Below are 25912 nucleotides of genomic sequence, written 5' to 3'. Positions count from 1 at the left end.
GGAGAACTTTCTGACAGCGGACCAGACCAGTCCCTCCGACTACCTCTTGCCTTGGCCTGGTTCCGCCTAGCCCAGCCTGACCGGCGGGCATTTCAGGCAAATCTTCAAAGCCGATCTTTTCATAACAGAAAGTTTAATTAACTGGTTTGCCCAGGATTCTGATGCAAGAGATTCCGGCCCCCAGAATAACAAAGCGGCAATTAGCAGGAAGATGGCCAGAGTCCTGGCACACAATTAAGTATGTCAGTACACAAATAAAAGAAGCAGAGAACTAATGAAGGGCTGAGCAAATTAATTGCCGGCCCTCAATCAATTCTGACTCCAGTTTAAGCTCCTTCTCTTAACACCTTGGCATAATAATAGAACAACCTGACAGAGATCCCCCCTCGCCCTGGCGGCTGAGGCCAGTGGGCTTAGTCCACAATCTGAAACATTTTCTTGTTGGTGCTGCTGATCTCTTGATGAACGGCTCAAAAGGGGCACATCTGATCGAAAAATTCCCGCAACACAAGGAAGGTCGTTCCTCCTTTTCTTCTTCCTCCTCCTCCTGCTCAAAGTGCCTTGCACAGAGAACAAAGAGGCCACCTTTTCCCATCCATCCCCCAGGTGCAAAGGGGTCCAGAGGCACACCTGGTTCAGGTAAGCATCCCTCTCCCCCTGCCTGCCTCCTGCATACAATTATGGAATCCGCATCAGCACCCCCGTACCCCAACTGTCTGGGACATCGTGAGATGCAACAAGGATGACTCTTTCTTACCTAAGCGCATGCTAAAGAGCCCAGCTGCAGGTGGAGCAGGGCCCAAGGGGACCTACCTGGCGCCCAGCACCCCATTTTCCACGGGGGACAACCAGATGCCCCAATGGGAAGAGCCCACAAGCAGGGCCTCCCTCCCACTGGCGCTCTCCAACCGCTGGCTGGTACTTAGAGGAAGGCAGCCTGCCACACGGGAGGAAGCAGGCCCAGCCTCCTCCACCCTGAATCGGTCCAATTCCCTTTCAAAGCCACCCCATTCAATTTGTTTTCCTTGCCATCAGGCGGGCAGCGGCCATGAAACGCCAGACACACGCTGTATTTTTAAAATAGCTTTTAAAAATTCCTGTTTTTCATAAAACAAACCAATAACCAATACCGATAACCCAAGCAGATGCAGGGAAAAGCTCAAAAAAAGCTCTTCTTTTGCTATATTCATTTTTGTTAATTTGAGTGAGCCCTTTCCTATGGAGCTAGGAGTTCTGGCTCTTCCGTCTTCTTAAGTCAACCAGAGGTAAATTAAGCCCCGACAGCAAGATGATGAAGTCAGATTTTGCTTTTCCCTCTGAAAACAGGTAGAAATTTGCACCTTTGCGTATAAATTAGCATATGCAAATTTGTACTCTGGGCCAAATAATTGGGTGCACACTTCCCACCTTGGATCAAATCTATGCTTCCAGGTGCCATAAGAAAGCTGCAGAGATAGCGCAGGATAGTGCGCAGCCCAGAAATGATCTCTTTCAGCTTCTGCCTTCTGGAAGAAGGTACAGGATTATAAAGACCAGGACTAGCTGCCTGAGAAACAGTTTCTATCCAAATGCGATTTTGGTTTTAAATGCAGTGTAAGGTAGTCTTTATGTGAGTATAATGTATTCAATTATGGGGTATCAGAGTTTTTAGGGGGTTAACCAGGCTGGGATAGCAGGCTGGTAGGTTTTTAATGTCTGAGGTAGATTTCTATCAATTTTGTTGTTCTGTATGGGACAATGACAATAAAGATTATCGTATCATATCGTATTGTAAATGGGACTTTGTGGGCAGCCCTTCCAAGCGCACCGTGGAAGCCCATTTTCTCTACGGAAGCAGAGAAAGAGGGGAAAGTATGCACCCCCTTACCTACAGCGGGGAATGGCACAAATCTCTGGATCAGGAGCCGGGTGGCCGGTGTAAACTGATTAGCTCTCTGGATCAGAACGTTAAGGCCCACCTGCAGGAGAAGAAAAGGGGGGGGGGCAAAGAAGCCTTGAGGAAAGCAGGGGGGGCAGAGCAGCCACAGCCCAACCCCATAGGCCACCACCATCGGTAATATTCACAGACCGCTTAATATGCAAAATCCCTAAGCAGTTTACATAAAACACAATAAGGTCACTAAAAAGGGGGGGGGGATGTACATACAACATTTAAAACCAAAAATGCCAAGCAAAGCCATCAGTAAAATAGCAATAGATAGCAAAACAAGCGCAGCATCTGCTGCTGAGGTAACTCTGATCACAACCAGAGGTTTTACTTTCTGTGACCCTGCCAGCTCCTAACACGGAATCATTTTAATCGGCCATTCTAATCAATCAATGAACAGCCTCCTCTGGGTGATCTGCACAGTTCAAACAACATGCAGTTAAAACAATCAAATGTTAAAATCTAATATGTTTCAAAAAGCAATCCGTATGTTGACAGGGGCTGAAATCCAGCCTCCCAGATCCTCAACCTGGGAGCAAGATTCAAGGAATGGAAATTATTTTACAGAAGTTTCCTGCGTTATCTTTGTGTGTTTATTCTCCCAGGCCAGAACCAGGAAAGTGGGGGGTGCCTACAAGGGTCTCCTCCCGCACAGGGGACTTTGGCGTGCTGGGGGGGGGGGGGAGAGGGAGGATTTAGGGCCTGAGGAGAGACCATTGTTTTGAGGTTCGCATCACAAAGGTGTAAAGGCCAGACCAAGGCCCTTGGGGCTGAAAGGACTGGCCCCCAGAGGCCACCCCACCCCAGGCGGGAGGGCTCCTTCCTAAGTGGCTGCAGGAGGGCCGAGGGCGGTGGGTGGCCTCCTTCTTCATCTCAACCTGATTATGGGCTATCGCAGCAAATTCGCAGGCTGTCAAGGCAGCCCCTGTGCGCTGCTCCTCCTCCTCGCAAACAATTATCAAGGCGAAGGAGCAGGCATTAGGGAAAGCCACAGGGGTGCCCTCACCTAGACAGGAGGGTGAAAAATGGTGTCGCTGTGGGGGTGTAATGGCCGGGGGTGGAGAGAGAAGGGGGCAGCGGACGAGGGGCAGCAGAAAAGGAGCCTGGAAGAGAACCTGGCAGTGAATTTGCAGGGGCAGGGAAGGGGGGTGAGGAAGCAGGCAGCTGCACAGACTGCCATCGCCCACCATCGGCCCTCCATGGGGCCCTTGGGTGTCTCATTGCTGCGGAGTTTGGGGCCAGCTAGAAAAGCAGAAAAGAGGGGGAGGCATTTTGTGAGAGGTGCTCCGACTGCCTTCTCATTCCCTGAATCCACGCCAACCCTGACCTCTGTATCTAGTCGTCTGCTAGGCTCTGAAGGAGAACTGCCAGAGGCCACAGGCAGCAGAGACACCTTTCCAGAGACAGGGGCTAGGATTAAGAGATGAGGGTTTCCTCCATGCACCTGGCAGAGATGGCCTGGCAGAGGTGGCGGAAGGAAGTGCCCGTCCTGCGGGCCAGATCCAGTCCCCCATTCCTGCCATACAGATTTGGCATATGGGCTACAGCAGCTTTTGCCAAACAGGTGCTCTCCAGATAGACAGCGCCTTCTATGCGTCCCAGACATAGTCCAAAACATCTGGAGGGCACCAGGTTGGGGAAGGCTGTGCTACAAAATCCTCACTTTCTTATGCAGCTGACTCACAAGCCCCCTATGCATGGATCTTGGACGCTTCTTGACTTTTCTAAACTGCTTATTGTTGTAAATGACGTCTGCAGCTGCCGCTCTTCTGGGCAAGAACCATGACCTGGAAACCCTTCTCTCTCAGAGCTGCTCTTTGACCCTCCAGGCCCTCTTCTGACCCAGTGCCCCCCTGCATTCTGTCTGCCGCCCAGGGCAGGCTGTGCACTTGCAGGGGGGTAGGGAGAGACCTGGTTTTAATTAATACAAGATCTTTTGCAGACCACTGGGAGGTGGGGAATGGCACTTGTTTTCAGGTCATCTAGTCCTAATGGGATCACCCTAGGAGGTGATTTGCTGCTAATTGACATCAGAGTGCATTTAATGAGGCCTAAGGCCTTTGAATCTGGGGAAGAAAGAAGCAGGCCATTCTCTCTCTCTCTCTTCCAGCCCCCAACATCTTCCTTTTTCGAACAAAAGGTGTGGCATAAACACCTGTTTGAGGAACATAATCACATACCCTGTTCTCCAGGGCAAGACTCTTCTCACCCATTGAGAGCTAGCAGTGCAAAGGAACTGAATAATGACTAGCCCTGGCAATGGGGAGGCATTGGCAAGCGACCAAGGCGCAGCCACGGCTGGCAGTGCCTCCTGCGAGGCGCCAGGTGCAAAGGCACAGGGTGCTAGCCGGCAGAGGCGGCCATCCAGAGGGGCTGGGCCCAGAGCTAGGTCTTTGCCCAGGTGCCCAGCGGTCAGAGCACACCGACAGAGAGAAGACGAAAGGGTTACCCACTGCGATCGAGACAGCACTTATGACAGCTCCCAAGTAGCCCTGGATGAACTTGGACGTTGGAGAAGGCTGCAGGAAGAAGAACAAAAGCAACGTGTCAGCCAGAACATGCCTCCTGAAGCCCAGCTCACAGGGACTGCAAAATAATAATAATAATAATAATAATAATAATAATAATAATAATAATAATTTATTTATACCCCGCCCTTCCCCGTTCAAAAACCGGGCAACAAATTTAAAACACTTAATTGTAAAAGCAGCATAAATTCCAGTATAAAAACATGAATAACAATAAAATTCAAACAAGAGGGAGAACATGGCGTCCTCCAGGCATGCTCTGGGCATGGCTGTGTGTGTGCAGATTGAGGGAAGAGATGGGACTCTGCCAGTGCCAGGGAGAGTGCCCCTCTGCAATGGGGCCCCTGGAAACATGGGGAACTTGTGCCCCACCTGTGCGCACGCTGCAGAAGCGCCAAGGAAGGGGTCCCCACAAGAGCACAAAAACCACTGGGGCCCACAAAGAGGATAAGAGGAAATGAACAGAACTGAAAGATATAACAAGGCAATACATTGCAGGTCTCAGGGATGGCGTAAGTGGCTGGGCTCTGCCACTGCGCCATCCCTGAGCTGTTTCATCCATCCACAGCAACTGAGCCTCCTGTCAATCACAGCAGCCCAGGGCAGCACAATCTCCTCGGGACGAGGAGCCTCTGGCCAGTGGGACCAGGTGGGGGCCAGAGGTGCAGGCCAAGCGCTTTCCAGGGGAGAAACTTACATCAGCTTCCTTGAAAATGGCGCACACGTAAAACGACCGCTCACCTTTGTCGCATTTCGGTTTGCATAGTTGACACAGGCATTGTGGCTCTGATTCAACCACTAAAGGACAAAACAGAAAGAAACAGGAACAAACAGCTGGTTAAAAGAGAGAGAGAACGAGGGAGAGGGCGGGTGGGCAGGCAACAGCAGCAGCACAATTGCTGAAAAGAAGGAGTTATAGCAAACATGCAGGAAAGCAGCATTTCCAATTATGGCTACCGCTGGGAAGGGAAGTTTTTGTTATCAAATCCAGACAATGGTGTTATGTATCCGCGAAAGAACAAGCCCTGCAGAGAGGGGCACCTTTGGCAGATACAGCACTCTCTCCCTTGTTCTCTCGCATGCACACACACATGCACACACTCTGGAACCTCTCTTGCTAACTTAGACCCCGCGAGCCCAGAGCTCCTTCAGCCCAGGGGCAGCAGTCTTTCCCAACCGAGTTCCTGTGCTGGGAAAATGGGGAGGGGGCTGCTGCATGGCCACAGAGTACCTTGGGGCTCCTGCAGTACAGTAGTACCTCGGCTTACGTACTTAATTCGTTCTGGAGGTCTGTTCTTAACCTGAAACTGTTCTTAACCTGAAGCACCACTTTAGCTAATGGAGCCTCCTGCTGCTGCCGCACCGCCGGAACCCAATTTCTGTTCTTATCCTGAAGCAAAGTTCTGAACCTGAAGCACTATTTCTGGGTTAGCGGAGTCTGTAACCTGAAGCGTATGTAGCCTGAAGCGTATGTAACCCGAGGTACCACTGTACACAGGTTTGCCCACTGTGGCTGTCGGGGGCTCCAATAAAGCCCCCTGCCCTCACATTCACCTGAAGAGGAACCCCTGCCATCTCAGAAGCTGCCTTCTCCCCCAGAGTCGGACCAGGGTCTCGTCCAGCTCAGCACGACCTACTCCCTCGCTGGTACACAGGAATCCCTGCCTGGTACATCTTTTTTTGTCAGGACAGGGACAATCTGGCCACTGCAGTTCATGCGCCTATAAACTCACAACCAGATGGCACAATGCGCGTGATGCATGGCTGCCTTCACGCTTGGCCCAGAAGGTGCGTCCAGTGCAGAACTCAGCAGGCTGCGGTGCTAAGCACCTATTTCGCCGTGACTTTAGGAGCTGCACTGACGGCCAGTTAGATACGGGACCACGTTCAAGATGGTATTGAGGACATATAAGCCCCCAAACCACAAAGGGCCTGGATACCTGGCTGACCCCCTTCCCCCCTGAGCCTCCAGAGGAGACACAGAGGATTGCTGTCTAATGATTTCTTAGAAGGGAGCCTTCTCTGAAGGTGGAACCAGCCCTTTAGGCCTCCATTGCCATGAGTTTCAAAATGACACCTGATGGCTCCCTTCAGCCAGTGTGGTGTAGTGGTTAAGAGCAGTGGACTCATAATCTGGTGAACCGGGTTCGATTCCCCGCTTCTCCACATGCAGCTGCTGGGTGACCTTGGGCTAGTTGCACTTCTTTGAAGTCTCTCAGCCCCACTCACCTCACAGAGTGTTTGTTGTGGGAGAGGAAGGGAAAGGAGAATGTGAGCCGCTTTGAGACTCCTTCAGGTAGTGATAAAGCGGGATATCAAATCCAAACTCTTCTTCCTTTACTGGACTTTTAAGAAGTTCTCAAACTGGGCTGCTAAGTTCTTGCCTCACCCAGATTTCACTGATTCAGGTGGCGCTGGTGTATTTGTGGTTTCAGACCTTGCTTGCTATTTCCCTTTGCCCTTCCTTTGCAGACTGCACTGCTTTTTGGTATTCAGTGTTATATAGAAGCATCTGGAATAAATAAATAGATGAGGCAGGCAGGCCTTCCCTCACCCCTGACATCCAGGAAAGATGTGCCGGAGGGTGGGTTTGGGGGTGGGGGGTGTCCCTGAGCAGCCCAGCTTCTGCCGGTGCCAAGGCCTCAGGGGCTCCCCTCTATCCCCTGCAGAGCTGCTCTGGGTGGCGCTTACCTCCGTCGGGGCCCTGACATGACCTGGGCTGCAACCTGCACCCTAAAAACTGGCTCTGCACTGCTCTCTCTCTCTCTGTTCCTCTCCAGTTGCCGGGCAGAACCTGGGAAATGAGGCTGAGAGGAGAGAAGAGGGGGAGAAACAGAGAGGAGTCAGAGAGGAGGGAGGAAGAGGGTGGGGAGAAAACCGGAGGGGTGAGAGGGAGGAAGAGGAAGGGCAATGACAGCAAAAGCGAGAAGGAGGGGAGGGCAGAACAAGAAGCTGCCCAAAGAGGAGGTCCTCTCTGCAGAGGCCCCATTTCCTCCAGACTTCCTGCGGAAAGTTCAAAGGTACGCACGATGCTCCTTTTGCTACCTTTACTTGACTCTCAATGCCAAGCGCAGCAACATCCAGGCACACTCTGCACCAAAGGTACTCCGGATTCTGCATCCGTTTGTCTGATTTCCTCGGCTCCCGGCTCTTCATACCGAGAGGAAAAGGTCTTAAGACTTTCCCCACCTGACCAGGCTCTGCCCACACACTCCCAAGCACATCTCCACCAACATGAGGACTAGGAACTTGCTGGCTGATTGAAAGGAAAAGGAAGATCACCAAGACACTCGATCCAGTGCAAGGAAACACAGTGCTTCTATCTGCTATCCACAGGTGTTTGGAATGCAAACCTGCTTGGACCCTTTGAGGGTGTTGGGACACAGCCAGGCAGGAGTGCTAAGAAAGATCTTTTGCATTGAAAATCCAATGTTTTTTATTTCTGTTGTGGAAGGTCTCCCAAGGAACAACCTCCAGAGTTCCCAAGGCATCCCAAGAGATTTCCTGCCCCCATCAAGGTGCTTGCCCTTCCTTCGTGATCCTCACATCTCTAGGCAGAAATGTAATTTATGGTGAGGGCTCTCCCATCTTGCATGCCATAACTGAAATCTGGCACTAAGGGCAGGATCCGTGCTAAAAAGCCCAGACCATTCACGAGAGCAAACACCAGGGGAAGGCAGGGAATAACCTTTGAGCAGCCTTGGTCAACCTCCCTGCTCTCTTGGGTTCTCTGCACTGCTGGCATGGGTCCATTTTGGCTGCATCAGAGGGGCTGATCTTTCCCTGGAGAGAGACCCATGGCTTCCTTCCTGTGTGCTATGCAGCTCATTCCCTGGGCACCCATTCTGTGGCTGGTGCCCCTAGAAATCATTCAGAAGTCAAAATGTTCCAGTTATAACTGCTGCTAAGATTATAATAGCTAAAGAGCTTATTCCGCTGCCGATTCCCTGCCCCAAGCAGGGCTTGCTCTCAGAGATGAACAGCGGAGAAAGCAAGCCCTGGAGGCAGAAGGAACAGGCTCCAAACTGAAAAGGCACCAGATAGAGGTTGTGTTAGCAGAGGAATAAATAGGAGCCCACTCTCATAGAATCACAGAACTGTACAGCTGGAAGGGAACCTGGGGGTCCTCTAGTCCAGTGTTCCCCAACCTTGGGTCTCCAGCTGTTTTCAGACTGCAATTCCCATCATCCCTGACCACTGGTCTTGTTAGCAAGGGATGATGGGAGTTGTAGTCCAAAAACAGATGGAGACCCAAGGTTGGGGAACACTGCTCTAGTCCACCCCCTGCAATGCAGGAATTTCAGCTAAAGCATCTCTGAGAAATGACCATCCAGCCTCTACTTAAAAGCCTCCAAGGAAGGAGAGTCCACCCCCTTTGAGGTCATCCATTCTGCAGTCAAATGGCTCTCACCATGAGAAAATTCTTCCTAATGTTTCGTTGGAATCTCCTTCCTTGTAACTTGAAGTCATGGGTTCGAGTCCTACCCTTCGGAGCAGGAGAAAACAAGCTTGCTCCATCTTCCAGGGGACAGCCCTTAAGATATTTGAAGACGGCCGTCATATCTCCTCTGGATCTCCTCTTTTCCAGGCTGAACATACCCAACTCAACTGCACAGAATCATAGACTTATAGGGCTCTCTATGGGGCTGCAAGTTGAGCTGCCCCACAACCGACCTCAGGTGTGAGAGCAGGTGAGCCTGGCTGGGGAGGAAAGGGCAAGACTCCTAGGGACCCCTCTGGGCCTGCGGGCTGAAGGTTCTGCATGCCTGGCCTAGAGGGATGCAAGTGAGGGCTCTGCTCTGCCTCCGCGGTCAGAGGCAGCAACGCTTCTGAATACCAGTTACTAGAAGCAGCCAGGAGGAGGAGATGCCCTTGTGCTTGGGTCCTGCTTGTGGGTTTCCTTTAATGGGCATCTCGTGGGCACTGTGAGAACAGGAGGCGGGATGAGATGGGACATCGGTGTGACCCAGCAGGGCTCTCCTTATTTTCTCCCTGAAAGAGAGCCCACTGCCGAAGGGGCTGCTCTCCCATCACCACACACAGAAAACAACGGCCTCCCTCCAGCCTCCCCATCCCACAAGCCAAAAGGAAGCTCAAAGCCGGGATTCTGCTTGTGTTTTTGGCTGCAGCAAAGAAGAGAAGCGAGGCTTTTTGAGCACAGTGATGACAGGCAGCAAGTCGTCATTACCTGCCAGAAAACGGTGGATGCCAGCGTCTGATTTGGCAGCAGGAGACCGACAACCTGAGAGAGAAAGAGAGAAGGGGGAGATTTCAGGGAAGACGGTAGGTGGGGTTGGGCATTTGGGGAGGGATGGGACTGCCTCTCCCAACAGCAACTGACAACGCCCCACCTGCCCTTCTCCAAGGGCGGCCAAGAAGCTCCACCATGAAGCGTGAAGCCATAGAAAGATGAACAAAGCCAAGAGTGCATTAAATCTCTGTGTGGGACAGGAGTCTGAGGGAAGTCAGGGAAGGCTGCGGAGGAGCAAGAGAGTTCTGCCACTGGCAGGTGGGGGCTGTGAGGATGGCGAGGGGAGAGCACTGAGAGTGGGTAGCCTGCAAGAGGCGCATGGGGTGCAAGTGCTCTCCCTATGGGAAGAAGTCTGCCAAGGAACATACAGCTCTATTTCTACCTACTGGCTGGGGTGGCGCAAGAGAGTCCGGAGACCAAAACAAACTGGGAAGGCCCCCCCCCCCAGTACTCCAGAAACAGCTGCACCAGGGGACAGTATATTAATTCCTTTGCAGATGCAGACATGTTTGCTCATTAAGTTCCCGTTCTCACCTGCCCTGGAGATCAGGATGGGCCACAAACATTAAGGTGATGCACTCTCCCACGGAAGTCAGATTGAAAATACAGACATAAAACCGGGGGGTGGGGGGAGCCTAAGAGCCCTGGCCACCCCAAGCCAGGCGTAGTCCTAAGGGAGAGGACACTTTTCTACCTGGCAGGTATTCAACAGGTGGGGCTTTTCCACATCACTGCCTCTGTGTGTGGCTGGTCGGAGTGCCAGATCCCTGCCGCCAGGCATGTGTGTAAACTTCCTCAAGCGTAAGATGATTATATCAAACCGGTTCCCCAACAGGTCTATCAGATCCAGGGCAAGGAGCTCTGGCTCCCGAACATGATGAGGACACAGCCAGGTCCTCTTCCCAGGCTGTTCCCAGACCCGCCTTCAGATGGCCTGGCCTGACTGCCAGCCGGTCTCCTTCCTCCCTACCAGGATCTGCTTGATGCACCTTCCTGACCTCCCTCTGCCTGCTGGGCAAGTGAGAAGAGACACAGCAGACAAGTCTAACACGATGCAGTAGAGAAAAGGGGTAAGACTAGAACTCAGGGCTATCCAGTGAAGATCCAGGAGAGATCCTAAAGGAAGAAGTGCTTCACACTGCGACTGATTGTTCAGCTATGGAATACATCACAAGAGCACGAGAAGAACCCTGCTGGATCCAGCCAACCAGTTCAGCATCCTCTTCTCACAGAAGCCAACCAGTTGTCCATTGTGGGAAACCTGCAAGCCAGACCCAAGCCCAAGAGCCCTCTCCCCTCTTGAGCTTTCCCGCAATTGCCTCCGGCCCGTGTCCAGCCTGTGGGCTTCCTTCCTTTGGGGCGTCTAGTTGACCACTGTGAGGATGCTGGACCAGATGGGTCCCCCGTGGCCTGATCCAACTGCATGGTCGTCCTTGGGTTCTTCTGGCCCCAGGCACAAGGAGCCTCCAGTTCTCTTGGCGTACAAACAATGCCCTCTGGAGGGCGGCAAATGCTCGCCCCAGGTTTAGCACACCCTGAAGTGGAGGCAGTGGAGACCCACACCGCCGTGGGGAGAGGGAAGGGGGTTCCCAGTTCCACTCCCTCCATCACCACCCACTTCTTCCCAGTATGCTCAGTTTGAGACTCAGACTGCGAGAGCAGACGGCCAATTATGTCACTACATTTCACAGATCAATTGGCATAAATGTTAAAATTAAAATGTAACATTTGAACATCGGTTTTTCCCCCCCTTTCCTTTTCTGCTTTATGACAAGAGGTTCCAGTTTATCATTTGCAGCTCACAAAACTGAGCTCTGCTGACAGCTCTCAGCATCTCTGACAGGTCTGGATTCGGGCCGATTTTGGTGTCAACCTGATCGCTAACTCAAAATTTGTGTTTAACTTTTTGCAAAGTTAATTACAGATTACCACCCAAATGTTAAACATAAATAAGGACACCTTTCCCCTCTCTGTGCTGGGAGCCATGCCAGCCCCTCCCTCAAGATCTATCATTACAGGAAGGGCCATATGTCTCCGGCAATGCGGCCCAGAATGCATCCATGGGAGGAATTCAAGCCTCAGAATAACTGAGGGGGAGCTGAGGAAGAACGGAGCAGAAGGGCAGCGCTGCCAGGAGGCTCTCTGCCGGGAGCGAAGGCGAGGCAGCTGATTTCAGGTGGCACTAAGGGTGGCACAGATGACTGAGCCGTAAGGGGAGTTCCTGCAAGGGACCTCAGGGAAAAGGATGCTTTAAACTGGGGCTGTCAATCCCACGCCAGGCAGGGATGGCCGCCAACCCAGAAGGCTTTATAAAAGGACTGGGCAAATTCACGGAGGAGGAGAGAGCTATGGGTGGCTCCTAGCCAGGATGGCTATTCTCTGCCCTTCACAGTCAGAGGCAGCAAGGCTGCTGGGAAACACAGGAGGGCAGAGTGTGACTCTGGCTCTGCTCAGGTTCGGCTCCCTGGTTTCTCCCAGGCATTTGGATGCTGGACAAGGTGGGTCTGATCCAGGGGTCGGCAAACTTTTTCAGCAGGGGGCCGGTCCACTCAGACCTTGTGGGGGGGGCCGGACTAAATTTTGAAAAAAATATGAATGGATTCCTATGCCCCACAAATAACCCAGAGATGCAATTTAAATACAGTGGTACCTCTGGATGCAAACAGGATCCGTTCCGGAGCCCCGTTTGCATCCTGAGCAGAACGCAACTCGCGTCTGCGCAGGTCACGATTTGCCACTTCTGCGCATGCGTGTGACGTCATTTTGAGCGTCTGCACCTGCGGCAAAACCTGGAAGTAACCCGTTCCGTTACTTCCAGGTTCCCGCGGAACGCAACCTGGAAACGCTCAACCTGAAGCAACTTTAACCTGAGGTATGACTGTAAAAGGACACATTCTACTCATGTAAAAACACCAGGCAGGCCCCACATATAACCCAGAGATGCATTTTAAATAAAAGGACACATTCTAATCATGTAAAAACACGCTGATTCCTGGACCATCCGCGGACCGGATTTAGAAGGTATTTGGGCCAGATCCGGCCTTAGTTTGCCTAGCCATGGTCTGATCCAATAGGCTCTTCTTTATATTCTTAAGGGAACAAGACCAATCCGTCTTAGGACACTGGGGAGACCCCTCCTCACACCTCTGTTAGATGCTCCCTATTTCCTTCACCACAAGAAATTATTCTCAGGCCAGAAGGGCTTCTCAATAAGAAGAAGTGTTTCTGGATCAGACTGAGCCTCTTCCATCCAGAAGACAAAAGGCACACCTTGATGTCCAGAAATGGCACCCACTTCTGAAACTCAAATTCTGCCATCCGGACCCCCCATTTTGCCCCACTTGCATCACCCCATTGACTTCAGCCAAGGGGAAAGTGTCCCTTGTACTGTACTTCTAACAGCTTTATTCATTCATTCAGTGCTTCAAGCAGATGGAGAAGCCTTTGCTGGGTGAGGAGAGGAACGAAAGCAGAGCGTGGCAGAGAGAAAGGAAGTGGAATCTTGCCAGGCTGAACCCAACCCAAGGTGGGCCATTCCGTCTCCTTCCTCCCCCCCCCCCAGTGCCAACAGAGGAGCATCATGTTGAGTGTCCCATGGAAAGGCCAACAGGGTACTTTGCACCAAACATGAAAGCCAAGCACCGTTGGAGCAAGAAGATGCTAAAATACTCACAATAGGTGTCCCAAAAGGAATGTAACCTACAGGAAGAAGTGGGGGGAAAAACATATTTTAGTATATACAGAGAGAGACTCCATCACCCCAAAATAGGTTTATAGTCTAGTGTAACTGATACCTCAGATGCAGAGCAGAGGAAAGAGACAAAAGACCTCACCCTTCCCCAGACCATGTGCCAGATTTATGTATAAGCTCAACAAGGTATAGCTTAGGGCCCCACTCTCTTGGGGCCCCCCAAAAAATTAAAGGGGAGAAAAAGCTGGGTGTATATTTCCAAAATAGGAATAAAAAACAAATGAAATAAAACCTACGTACAGCGACAGTGTTTTGTGTTGTGTAAGTCATGGGCCCCGCCTGCTAGCCTGCTCCCCAAATATCACTGGTTTCCTCCTTTCTATATATAGGGTGCCTACATTCTGCATAGACTGGTAGCATGACAACATGTGCAAATAGCTTGAGATACCTATGAGGTCCATAAATGACCATATAGCATCTATTCAACACAAAATACAGTGACAATTTGTTGTGGACAAGGGACATCTGGACATAGAAAGGGCCCCCTTACCTTCAGGAGCTGAGGGCCTCATCAGACCTCAATCTGGCCCTGCCCAGAACTGTGTCTGTGTTTTTCCTGTGTCTCAGGTGACATTAGGATTCTGCCATTATTATTATTATTATTATTACCACTACTACTACACCACTACTACTACAGACCCTCCAAGAGTCTCTATTTTCCAGGGACGTCCCTGATTTAGAGAAGCCGTCCCGGTTTATGATTTGATCCTGGAATGTCCCGCTTTTCCTTAGGACATCCCTGTTTCCATGGGAGAAATGTTGGGGGGCATGGAGTTATGCAACCCCTGAGCCATCTGAAAGCAACCCTGTATGTTGGGAGCTGCCCAGAGTGGCTGGGGCAACCCCATAAGATGTGTGGAGTATAAATAGGAAAATTATCATTATGGAATGGGAGCTCCCTATTTTCATTGGCGAAATGTTGAAGGGTATGCTGCTACTACTATTATTTGTACGCCACTCTTCCCCCGTAGATCTCACGGTGGTTCACAATATAAAATGCCAAAATAAAAATCTTAAAATACGTAAGGTACTCAGGCCAGAGGCAATGATACCACAGGTCTCATCACAAGTGTGCACACTTGCAGAGGAGTTAAATCTGACGTGCCAGGTAGCCTTACGATGAGCAAAACTACGTTCCTCCCTGAGGGATGCAATGCCAGTGGGAGGCGAGTGTCTGAATCGAGGGAGCTGCTATTTGCGGTGGCTCTTGCAAGCCAATCCCAGCTGGTCACACACTCAAAGCAGCTCTTGGATCTGGGGGAGAAAGAAAACTGCCAGGGCTCAGGCACGAGGCTGCAGAGCAGGTAAGGTCCACCCAAACACTTTTGGGGAAGCTTTGTTTCAGTTACGCCTTTAAGCAGGGCTGCAATATTTAACCAATTAAGTTGTCAAATCAATCAGTTTTTAAAAACCAACCCTCCGGTGAGCGAAGAAGGCACCCCCAGCCTACCAGGCAGCAATTTGGAAAAGAAAAGAAAAATCATTTGTTTTAATGCAAGTCCTTTAAAAGGAAAGATGGCCAGCGCCATCTTAAAAGACAACAAAGTGACTCGCGGCATCTTAAAGACTAACAAATTTATTGCAGCATAAGGTTTTGTGGGCTGAAGTCCACTTCATCACTCCCGCGTCTGACAAAGTGGGCTTGAGTCCACGGGAGCGTATGCCAAAATGAATTTGCTAGTCTTTAAAGTGCCGCAAGAATCACAGAACTGTCGAGTTGGGAAGGATCCTGAGGATCATCCAGTCCAACCCCTTACACGGGGATCAAACCTGCAACCTTGGCGTTATCAACACCACGCTCTAACCAACTGGACCCCCTTGCTGTTTTTGCTGCTCCCCATCTGGATCTTCCTAAGAGAGAGCTTCCTGTTGCCTTTCCTCTCATAAGGCAGAGGCTCCCTCTTCTCCCTAAGGCAATGCAAAAATGCATCTGGAGGGGTCTCAGGGGCCACAAAAGCCAGGGGAGATTGCATAAGCACCGCAGGAAGCAGGGGGCCTGCAGGAACGCTCAGCACAAAGATTTTGTTTTTAATGTTTAATTTAAATTGACAAATTCTGGTAGCACAGTAGTGCGTGCATACACGGTACATATATAATTTTAAAAGTTTTTATTTTAATTGCGAGGGGCTTGCACGTCCACAAAAGCCTTTCTGGCATCCTAAAATAACAATGGGGGAATCCAAAGAGCAAAATATTTTTGTTTTTAATGATTCCTTGGTTTTTTTGGGGAGGGGGGAACATAATGCATCCAAAGCAACTTTTTTACGAGGTTGGGCCATACCTGACATTCTGAAAGGCATGAAAATCGTCTCGTTCGTGTCCGGATGGATGATGGCCTACAAGAAATCAGACACAGTGAAGGTAGAGAGGAAGCGGGGGTGCCATCCCCAATCCTGCCCTCCCAGCCGGGGTGCAAGTGAGTTGCCTACAACCCCAGGGATGATGGGGGGCACTTTAACAGAGGATTTTTGCCCTGAAAGAGAGAGGTGCTCCTTGGAGACATATTCACTGCTCTACTTTTTCTCCTGCCTCCATGACCCCCCCGACCCCCACCCCCACATACATTCAAAAGGCACAAACCACAAGCAGGTCTGGCTAGCACTGCAAAGTTGCCCCCCATGCACATTCTCCCTGCCCCCAGCTAAACTCTCTCAAGCCATGAGAGAAGGTGGTATTTGAAAAACTAAAAACCAATAAAGAATTGAAAAACTAAAAACCAATAAAGGTAAAGGGACCCCTGACCATTCGGTCCAGTCGCGAACGACTCTGGGGTTGCGGCGCTCATCTCGCTTTACTGGCCGAGGGAGCCGGCATACAGCTTCTGGGTCATGTGGCCAGCATGACTAAGACGCTTCTGGCAAACCAGAGCAGCGCATGGAAACGCCGCTTACCTTCCTGTTGGAGCGGTACCTATTTATCTACTTGCACTTTTTGTGCTTTCGAACTGCTAGGTGGGCAGGAGCTGGGACTGAGCAACGGGAGCTCACCCTGTCATGGGGATTCGAACCACCAACCTTCTGATCGGCAAGTCCTAGGCTCTGTGGTTTAACCCACAGTGCCACCCGTGTCCCAAAGAGGGGGTACACCTGGAGAATCCTCTAGGCTGCTTTACTCTTTGTTGGATTTAGCAGGAGCATCACACCTACCTGCAGCTGGGTCTATTCCACCCCCCCTCCAGCATCCCCATGAGCTTGGAAACCATGCATTGCCTCTCTCTTGGTCTCTCTTGGTCTGGGGGCCCTGCAGGGACTCCTCCTTAACCTTAATGGAAAAGGGAAGCCAAGGGCAGCTCCCAGGGCAGGGAAAGGCCAGGCAGCCAAACAGACAAGGACAACCGGCACTCGCCACTTTTGCAGGAAGGGAAAAAGGCAGCAGCAGCAGCAGCCCGAGAAAGGAGAAGCAAAGAGTGGCTTACCTGTTTAATTTTTTGTGCTTTCCAAAGCTAGAAATACAAAAGGACATAATTAATGTTGCTTGTTGGGGGGGGGGGATCAGTCAGGTGAGCCCAGGAGCTTGCAAAGTCTCAGTGCACATGCATAACAAATGTCTGAAGAAAAGGTCACAGGATGCAAGGCCAGGAATCCACAACCCAGTTTGCCTCTGAACAAATTCACTGTGGAAACCGAAGCAGGAGTCTGCAACCTGAACATCCCACCATTTTCCAAAACGCGAGATGGGTGGTGGTCCCTGACCCTTGCAGGAGAGATGTCTGTAGTTGTGCCTTCCCACTGCCCGTGGCTGGCAAGATGGGGGCCACCTCAGCAGCGCTTGCAAACCACCCCCCCCCCCCCGCGACCAGCCTAATACAAGGGAAGGCAAAGCATCCACCTCTCCTGCCAGGTGAGGATTTCTGTGTGACGTTCTTGTTAAAATTCTAAGAATAAAAAAAAACCACATTTCAGGTGAGTACTTTGCATCAAAGGATGTAGAGTCATACCTCATGTTATGTCCGCTTCATGTTATGTTCTTTCAGGTTATGTCCTGCGGCAACCTGGAAGTACCGGAAAGGGTTACTTCCGGGTTTTGCCACTCGCGCATGCGCAGAAGCGCAAAATGGCGTCACACGCATGTGCAGAAGCAGCGAATCGCAACCCGTGCATGTGCAGATGGGCCGCTGTGGGTTGAGCTCTTCTCATGTTGTGAACAGGCCCCCAGAACGGATCCTGTTTGCAACCAGAGGTACCACTGTATAAAGTACAAGGGCACCCTGGCACGCACCAGCTCAAGTAGCAGAGCATGAGACTCCTAATCTCAGGGCTGTGGGTTTGAGCCCCACACTGCACAAAAGATTCCTGCCTGGCAGGGAATGGAACCAGATGACCCTCGTGGTCCTTTCCAACTGTACGATTCTACGATTGTATTACTTTGTATTCAGATAACAGAGAATGAAAGGGATCTAGGAGTCTTGGTTGACCACAAACTTGACATGAGCCAACAGTGTGACGCGGCAGCTAAAGAAGCCAATGCAATTCTGGGCTGCATCAATAGGAGTATAGCATCTAGATCAAGGGAAGTAATAGTGCCACTGTATTCTGCTCTGGTCAGACCTCACCTGGAGTACTGTGTCCAGTTCTGGGCACCACAGTTCAAGAAGGACACTGACAAACTGGAACGTGTCCAGAGGAGGGCAACCCAAATGGTCAAAGGCCTGGAAACGATGCCTTATGAGGAACGGCTAAGGGAGCTGGGCATGTTTAGCCTGGAGAAGAGGAGGTTAAGGGGTGATATGATAGCCATGTTCAAAGATATAAAAGGATGTCACATAGAGGAGGGAGAAAGGTTGTTTTCTGCTGCTCCAGAGAAGCGGACACGGAGCAATGGATCCAAACTACAAGAAAGAAGATTCCACCTAAACATTAGGAAGAACTTCCTGACAGTAAGAGCTGTTTGACAGTGGAATTTGCTGCCAAGGAGTGTGGTGGAGTCTCCTTCTTTGGAGGTCTTTAAGCAGAGGCTTGACAACCATATGTCAGGAGTGCTCTGATGGTGTTTCCTGCTTGGCAGGGGGTTGGACTCGATGGCCCTTGTGGTCTCTTCCAACTCTATGATTCTATGATTCTATGAATACAATCACATCACTCCAAATGGCACAGAACTTTTCAAGAATGACCCACTGCACTCTTCCAAAAAGTCCTCTGAGCAGTAGAATCCTAGGCATGTCTACTCAGAAGTAAGTCCCACGGAGTATACCTGACTGCAGTTAAATTGGCCTCCGGGTGACTGCTTTAGCACCCACCCTAAATTTTAGCACCCTAAACCAGTGATTCAGCAGATTTGGAGAAGTGTAGCTGACTCAAGAGACATCGGGACTTGGAATAGCTGGGGTGGGAATTGCAGCATGGCACCCAGCCCCCACCTCGGCACCCAGCCCCCACCTCCCCGGCAGCATGGCAAAACAAGTATCTGACTCCCTTGTAGTCCCACGGAGAGGAGCCCTGCAAGAACCAATGGATTTACTCCAACGTAAAATAGCAGGCAACCTAATGGAGTCAAGTTCTGAAAGTGACAAGATAATAAAAATGCACTCAAACAACACTTTACTAATGTGAATTAATTAGTCCTCACATCACCCACCTAGGAAGCAAGGAGGGATTCAGACAAGGGTCACTAAAGGGAGCCAGACTCCCAAGACACCTCCCAAGAGGGGCTGCTTCTCACATGATCCTCATGTAATGGTGCAGGCAGCATGGGGGCAAATGCAGGTGGGAAAAGGGTCTTCCTAAGGTTAATTCCAGTAGTGACGTATGGAAGTGAGAGCTGGACCATCAAGAAGGCTGATCGCTGAAGAATGGATGCTTTTGAATTCTGGTGCTGGAGGAGACACTTGAGAGTCCCATGGACTGCAAGAAGATCCAACCTCTCCATTCTGAAGGAAATCAGCCCTGAGTGCTCACTGGAGGAACAGATCCTGAAGCTGAGGCTCCAAGACTTTGGCCACCTCAGGAGAAGAGAAGACTCCCTGGAAAAGACCCTGATGTTGGGAAAGATGGAGGGCACAAGGAGAAGGGGACGACAGAGGACAAGATGGTGGGACAGTGTTCTCAAAGCTACCAGCATGAGTTTGACCAAACTGCGAGAGGCCGTGGAAGACAGGAGGGCCTGGCGTGCTCTGGTCCAGGGGGTCACAAAGAGGCGGACACGACTAAACGACTAAACAACAACCAGGTTAATTAGAAAAGAAGGGCAGGGAGAGAGACGCCCACCTTGCCTGGCCTGCTGATCTCTGGGGCATGGAAGAGGCAGCCAGAGAGAAAGGATTCCCAAGGAGCTTCTCAAGGAGCAATGAAGTTTGAAGAAAGACAAAAGTGGCAGGACCCCGGTTCCTCCAAATCCACAGCCACTGGGGACAGCCAAAGGTCTGTGGCACAGCAGCTCTACCTGAACGAGGCAGGCAGAAGCTCACATCTCCCCCTTCTCTTTGCCATGGGGACAGACATTTGGGTCTCAGGAAGCCGAGTGCTCTCTTCCCCACTCCCCACAGCCTCACTCAGACCCACAGTCAAGTCCCCAATTGCTCAGGAGGTGGATCTGCTGAAGCTGAGAGTGTGCCAAGGCGCCCCTCACCCTGCCATGGAGGCTGGTCCATTAGGAGGCACACAGAGGGCACTGCCCCACCAGCCTCAAGCTACCCTGTCTGCCAGCCTCCTCCTCTGTGTTGCCCCTCGTGGAATTTAGCAGGGAAGAAGAGGGGGACAAAGCTGGAATAAGGTGGCCCCGCCAGGCACCACCTACATGGGTCTCCCTGTCTTCTGCCCTACCATCCCCAAGGGGCACCCGCTGCCACCGCACACCAACTGGTGAAACAGGCTCTGCCCCGGCCACCTCCATCAGGCACCTTGTGGGAAACTGGGGCAAACTGGGGGGCCTTTAATGGGGGACCCCTCCTCCTGCTAAGGGCTGTCAAAGGGCTTCTCAGACTGCAGGCCCCAGCATCCTGCATTCTGTATCTTCTGCAGATCTGAGTAATACTTAGGCGCCAGGCGAGGCGGGAGGAAGTGCAAAGTGCCATTTTACTGCAAACAGACCTCTTCGCTCTTCATCAACAGTGTAAAAGAAAAGCCATTTATCCCCGCAAAGGGATGCTGTTTGGCCTCCGGCAGACTCACTGTCCTCTGCTGTGCCTGAGCCAGCAGGAGGGGCCCTTCCCGCTGCTAGCCTGATTGAAGGGGGAGCCCGGCAATAAATACCTGCCCATTAGGGTGGCAGAGTCTCTTTGCACTTCAGCCACAAAGGGAGATGAATCCGTCTCCAGGCAGAGAGAGCTGCGGAGGAGGCTGCATTCGGCAAGGGCGAGGAGGGGTGCGAAGTCAAGGAAGCACCCCTTCCTCATCTGGAGTGGAAGCAGGCTGGAGATTGGGAAGGGGAGAGCAAGTTCACCTCCCCAGGCCAGCGGAGGGCGGTGCCTAGCCATCCCGTTTCACAGGGGGGCATGCTTGTGTTAAATGGGTGGCGATTTCCGTTTAGCTCTTCTGCAGCAGCTGGTGGGAGCAGTAATTAAAAGGACTTAAAGGTGAGGGAAGCAGCAGCTGGGTGAGATACCTTGCCGCCAGGAGGCTGTGGTCAGAGGCACGGCCAGCGGAGGAGAGCGAGGCAGAAAGCAGGACGGGCTGGAGATCGTCTACACCAGAGAACATGAGAAGAGCCTGCTGGATCAGGCCCATGCCCCATCTGGTCCAGCATCCTGTTTTCATAGTTGCCAACCCGGTGTGCCCAAGGGAATGGCCCCCTCCTCAATGAGGAAGGACGTTTGTCTACATGCCTCATCTGACAACTGTGAGCCAAAAGCTGTCACATTTCCTGCACCGACGTAGACTGGAGTGCTGCAACAGAAGAGGCAGGAAGGAGCCCTCTAAATCAGGGGTCAGCAACCTAAGGCCCATGGGCCACAAGCGGCCCACAGGGGTGTTTAACCGGCCCACAAGCCGCCCCCAAACCAAGCCGCCCGCTCAGCGAGTCCCCACTCGCTGTGCTAAACTGGCACAGCGTGGTGTGGAGACTTGCTTCCACGGCACCGGAAATTGCATCTGCACATGCGCAGACGCCGAAAATTCCGGGTGCACGTGCTTATGGGATCTCTGCTGGAGTGAACCGGCCCAGGGGAGGTAAACCTTGCTGACCCCTGCTCTAGCTGACCAGCCTAGGCTAATCAGCAGGAAAATATATGGGGAAGTCCCCTGGTTGCAGTGTTAATATGATAAGAAGGTGAAAAGAGCCTGGCTGCTGGATCCAACTGTAGAGGGCAGAGAAGAGCAGTGGTCATAGACAGCCCTCGCCTCCAGAAATTTGTCGAATCCTCTCTTCAAGCCATCTAGGTTGGTGGATGAAGAAGTCGTTTCTTTTATCTGCCCTGAAGCTTCCGACATTCAGCTTCATTGGCTGTCCCTGAGTTCTAGTCTTATGGGAGAGGGATAAAAGCTTTCTATCATGTCGCCTCTTCCTTGTCTTTCAGAAGGAAGAGGAGAATACCCTAAAAATTATTACTGGGGGAGAAGGGGCCCTGTTCCCAGCCTCACAGGCATCTCCACAGAGCCAAGAAGCTGAGCTGCAAGTCAGAGAGACCTAGAAACTTAGCCCTAGGCAGCTAGTGCCATCCAGACACAGGCTTCTCTATCAGGATGTCTCAACACGCCGTGCTTGGTGGCTCCTCTGATCTTGCGGGTCCTTTGGGCCGGCTGGAAAACAAGCTCCAAACACAGGTGGCACCTCCACAAGGGGGAAACTTCTAGGAGGGGAGCAAGGAGGTTTGGAAGGAGGTTTCAAAGTCTGCTGTCATTATTTTCTGCTCACTCACTCTTTAAACAAGAGCGACATCTATTCAGCGCTTCCTCTGAGTTCTCAAGCTTCACAAACAAATTAACTTAGTAGGTAACCTGTGGTCCCAAGCTGGGGCTCTGTACGCCAGGTCCAGCGGATTGGCAGCCCATGCAATCCTTCCAGCTGAGGGAGGGATTTTGCTCTAGCCACACCACCCGGGTCAACCTCAGGGGCAGCCCTACAAACAGAACACTACAGTAGTCCAACCCGGAGGTTACCCATCAGTTGGCAACACCGATCAGGCTACCTGGGTTCAGAAACGGCCACCTGACCCTCCAAGTGATGGGAGATTCAGCCCCAAACACCTGGAAGGGGCCAGGTTAGTGAAGCTTGCAGCGTCACGTTTTCTGTATGCTCTGCTAAGCAGGGATCACGGAAAGCTGGAACTGAGCAGGAGAGCCGAGAAGTTGCCCCTGCAGCCACGAAGGCAGCCCAGGCCCTGCCGACTTCCTCCTCCCCATGGCAGCCCACGCATTGCTGGGAAACCTTGGCGATGGCCGCCGACAGCCTGTTACCATCATTAGCGACACACAAGGACGAGCTCCGATGAGCAGCCTTCAGCGGAGGAATTGGGTAACGCCTCTTCCTCAGCAAGCTGTTCGCTGGACACTCATCACTGGTTCCACAGCAGAGGAGCCTGGCGCATTCCCCCCCCCCCATTAATTTCTGTCATTAATGAGCTGTGGGGCCTGTCCTGCAACTCCACATCCCAACCTGGCCTCGCTGAAGAGGGCTGCCCAAGCATGCTCAAGCCCCCCATAGCAGCCAGGAACCAGCAGACAAGGAGGGAAGTCGGGCAGCTTCTGCCAGGAGAGACCAAGGGCCCCCCTGTTTGAGAACTGTGTCTCCAGCACATGCGTCCTGGAAGCCACCGCAAGCAGGATGCCAAGACAGTAGCGCTGCCCAGCCCCGTATAGTCTCTGCTTGCCCCCAACATCCCATCCCAGGTGGCTTGGGTAAGACATGGGGGAGCAATGCCATCAAATGATAGAATTGTAGATTCCAACCCAGGAATCGCAGCTAAAGAATCCCTGACAAATGGCCGGTCAGCCACTCTTTAAAAACTTTTAAGGCTAATTCCAGGCAGCTGAGGACAGAGCTGCTGACACACACTTTGAGAAAGGGGAAGACTCAGAAACGCTGCCTGCTGCCCCTTCTTCCCCTCAGCCTCATCATCCGGCATTTCAGCGCAGAGGAGGAAACCATATGAACTGCTGAGATGGGAACAGGCAGAACCAAGCATCCCTAGTTAAGAACGTATCAAATACACTTAACTACAGTGCACTTTTGCGACACAAACAATCCCTTCTAAGCACTTCGGATCATCTTTTCCAGTAGCAACAACTAGCTAGCTGCAGAAACGACTGTGGCAGGTTTGCCACAGTTGCTTCCACGCCGTTGCTGAGTGGCCCGCCACTGCTAAGTTTTGATCTGTTCTATGGATGGATTATTTATTTATTTGACACTGCCGTTGTGCAACACATTATACGGAGCCACAAGAAGAATGCAACAGATCCTTGCTCTGCGCATTAGCAGTGCGCTGCCCAGGCTTCCTGTGGTTCTGTTTTTGCATAGTGTAAAAACATTTTAATGAATGGTAGGTTTTGTATGATTTTTAAAAAAATAGTACACTGTGTCTATGCTTATGTTTTTACAGGTGCTGCAAGTCTCTTGGAGACCTTTGGGTAACGAAGTGACTATCAAGTCATTGTCGTCATCACCATGGACTAAAGAGTTGGAGGAGCCCAGCGTTCTTCTGCTCAGTTATATCCCCATAATAGCTCATCTGGTACAGGAAGGGCCAGAGAAGAGCTCAATGGCTGCCTCTTTTGCAGGCGGTCACTCTCCAACCAAGGGAGCAGAGCCAAGGGCAGGTGCTCAAAGGTCTCTGGTCACTCCCAACGCCTGTCGGAACTGCTCACGATGCGCTCTTTGTGGTGCTGTGGCCCACCTGGCCCCATGGGCACCCTCATGGGACCAGGAGAGGCCAGGTGGGTCATCTGGCGGTATTGGGGGGGGAGAGATGCAAGTGGAAGAAAGGGACCAATGCCCGCTAGCAGCAGACCCCTCCTGCAATGGGGCCTTCCCCAAACACCAGCTGCTCTGCGCTTTTGACACATGCCAGACACTTATTAGCCCATCTGCCGGCAAGGCACTTTCCCTCACAGCCTACTGGCTCACAGCCGCCACCCAGCACCATTCCTGGCGGTGCTCCTTGACACTTGCCAAGTGCAGAGCTGGCGTCGTGTAACTGCCACCCACATCCCATGGGCAAAGTCTCCATTTCCCACCCGCCCCAGTTCTTCCTTGCTCCTGTAGCCCTTGTTTCTGGGACAAAGAGGCCTCTTCCCAACATTCAGGTAGGTTAGGCCAAACAAGGGCAAACCTGCTGCCTCTACACAGCCGATTCAGCGGTGATGCCCACCAGGAGGGTGCAGAGGATTTTCGTGCAAAAGGTCTTCATCCCAGTTATCCAAAAGTTGTCTGACCGAGGCCTTCCTGGCCACAGCAGTGAAGAACCCTGAACTGGCTAAACCATGATTTGGGGAGTGGGGAGGTCAATCTTTGGGCTTGAGCCTCTCCTGTAGAGGAAAACAACTTTGCTCCAATACATCTGTGGTCACAGCCAATGGGGGGTCATTGGACAAAGCGTTGGTTGTGGACACAGGAAACCCAAGTTCAAATCCCAGCTCAGCCATGGCAAAGGGAAAGGATGTGTCTCCTCTCCCAGATGCTCTCTGCAACAACTTGTCATGTGCAGACTTCCCGTGGATGGAAATCCAAACCATGCACGCCTGGCACCATAGAGACGGGCACAGGGTGCAGGCAGCACACAGTGAAAGATATAGACCCCTCTGACTGTGAAGCTGTGCTTGCAGCAAGTTTGCTCACACCCCTGGACACAACTATGCCATGGTTCTCTGACACAAGAGATGAGGGTGAGCACCAGTTTCAAGAGGATTAAGCAGAGCAATGGAGGAAAAGCTTACGAAGGCCGGCCGTCATGAGAGCTAAAAATGGAGCCTCCAAACGGAGCAGAGGCAGCGCATTGCTATTTCCCAGGTGTTGGGGACTGTCAAGCTCCTAAGGGCATTGGGCTGCCTGTGAGGGCGCCGAAACAAAATCTGGCAGAAACTTGGGACCCCCAGCAATGTCCAATGCTCGAATCAAATTTTGAATCTGGTTTTCTTTACCTCAGAGCTCAGAACTCGAATGCTTTATAGACTTCTTGGCATCTTTTGACTGTTTGGATTCTGGCAGCTGTCAAAAATGAAACTTCATAACCTGACAAACACTGTCAAAACATTAAATACCACTGCATGTCAGCTGTCAAATAAAGTGTGAAATTTCAAACACTAAAGTCCAGCATCAATGAACATCACATATTAAAACACCCAATTAATATCTGGCAAATATTCAGAGGCTGGATGCGTACACAGACAGTGCCGTTTTAACCAGGGTTTCTTCCACAAGCCACATGTTCTCTCATGGACGATTCCATAAGCCCCACACCTCAGTTCCTCCAAAGCTTCTATGTTTTGCCTTGCATCTTTGTGGCTTGGTGAGCATCTGGGGTAGCCAAACAAACCATGGTTAAGCAAGGTTGTTTGCTTCAGATACAATGCTAAGCAGTAGTGAAA

At 51.6% G+C, this 25912-nt stretch overlaps 1 protein-coding gene and 1 long non-coding RNA gene across 4 annotated transcripts in view; one reads left to right on the top strand and one right to left on the bottom strand.

The window, feature by feature from the left end:
- The window catches only part of SFXN5 (sideroflexin 5), an 81759-nt gene that overhangs the window by 34473 nt on the left and 21374 nt on the right, over window positions 1–25912 (bottom strand). For 2 of the 3 annotated variants that reach the window (XM_081925284.1, XM_081925282.1), the window contains exons 4-10: window positions 16873–16899; window positions 15739–15793; window positions 13380–13405; window positions 9644–9697; window positions 5197–5253; window positions 4381–4446; window positions 1868–1958 (exon numbers count right to left, since the gene is read on the bottom strand). In XM_081925284.1, coding sequence (XP_081781410.1) covers window positions 1868–1958; window positions 4381–4446; window positions 5197–5253; window positions 9644–9697; window positions 13380–13405; window positions 15739–15793; window positions 16873–16899 — 376 coding nt within the window. The remainder of the gene's footprint in view (window positions 1–1867; window positions 1959–4380; window positions 4447–5196; window positions 5254–9643; window positions 9698–13379; window positions 13406–15738; window positions 15794–16872; window positions 16900–25912) is intronic. The other variant, XM_081925283.1, reaches the window with a different exon arrangement.
- Window positions 9911–13334, top strand: LOC309377821. The gene is made up of 3 exons (XR_014171689.1): window positions 9911–10276; window positions 10542–10776; window positions 13127–13334. It is a non-coding gene; the product is annotated as an uncharacterized lncRNA (long non-coding RNA).

This window comes from Podarcis melisellensis (genome assembly GCF_964234715.1).
Source record: "Podarcis melisellensis genome assembly, chromosome: 9".
Taxonomy (NCBI): domain Eukaryota; kingdom Metazoa; phylum Chordata; class Lepidosauria; order Squamata; family Lacertidae; genus Podarcis; species Podarcis melisellensis.
The sequence above is the reverse complement of the archived record's forward strand: the minus strand, read 5'-3'. Positions and strand labels throughout refer to the sequence as shown.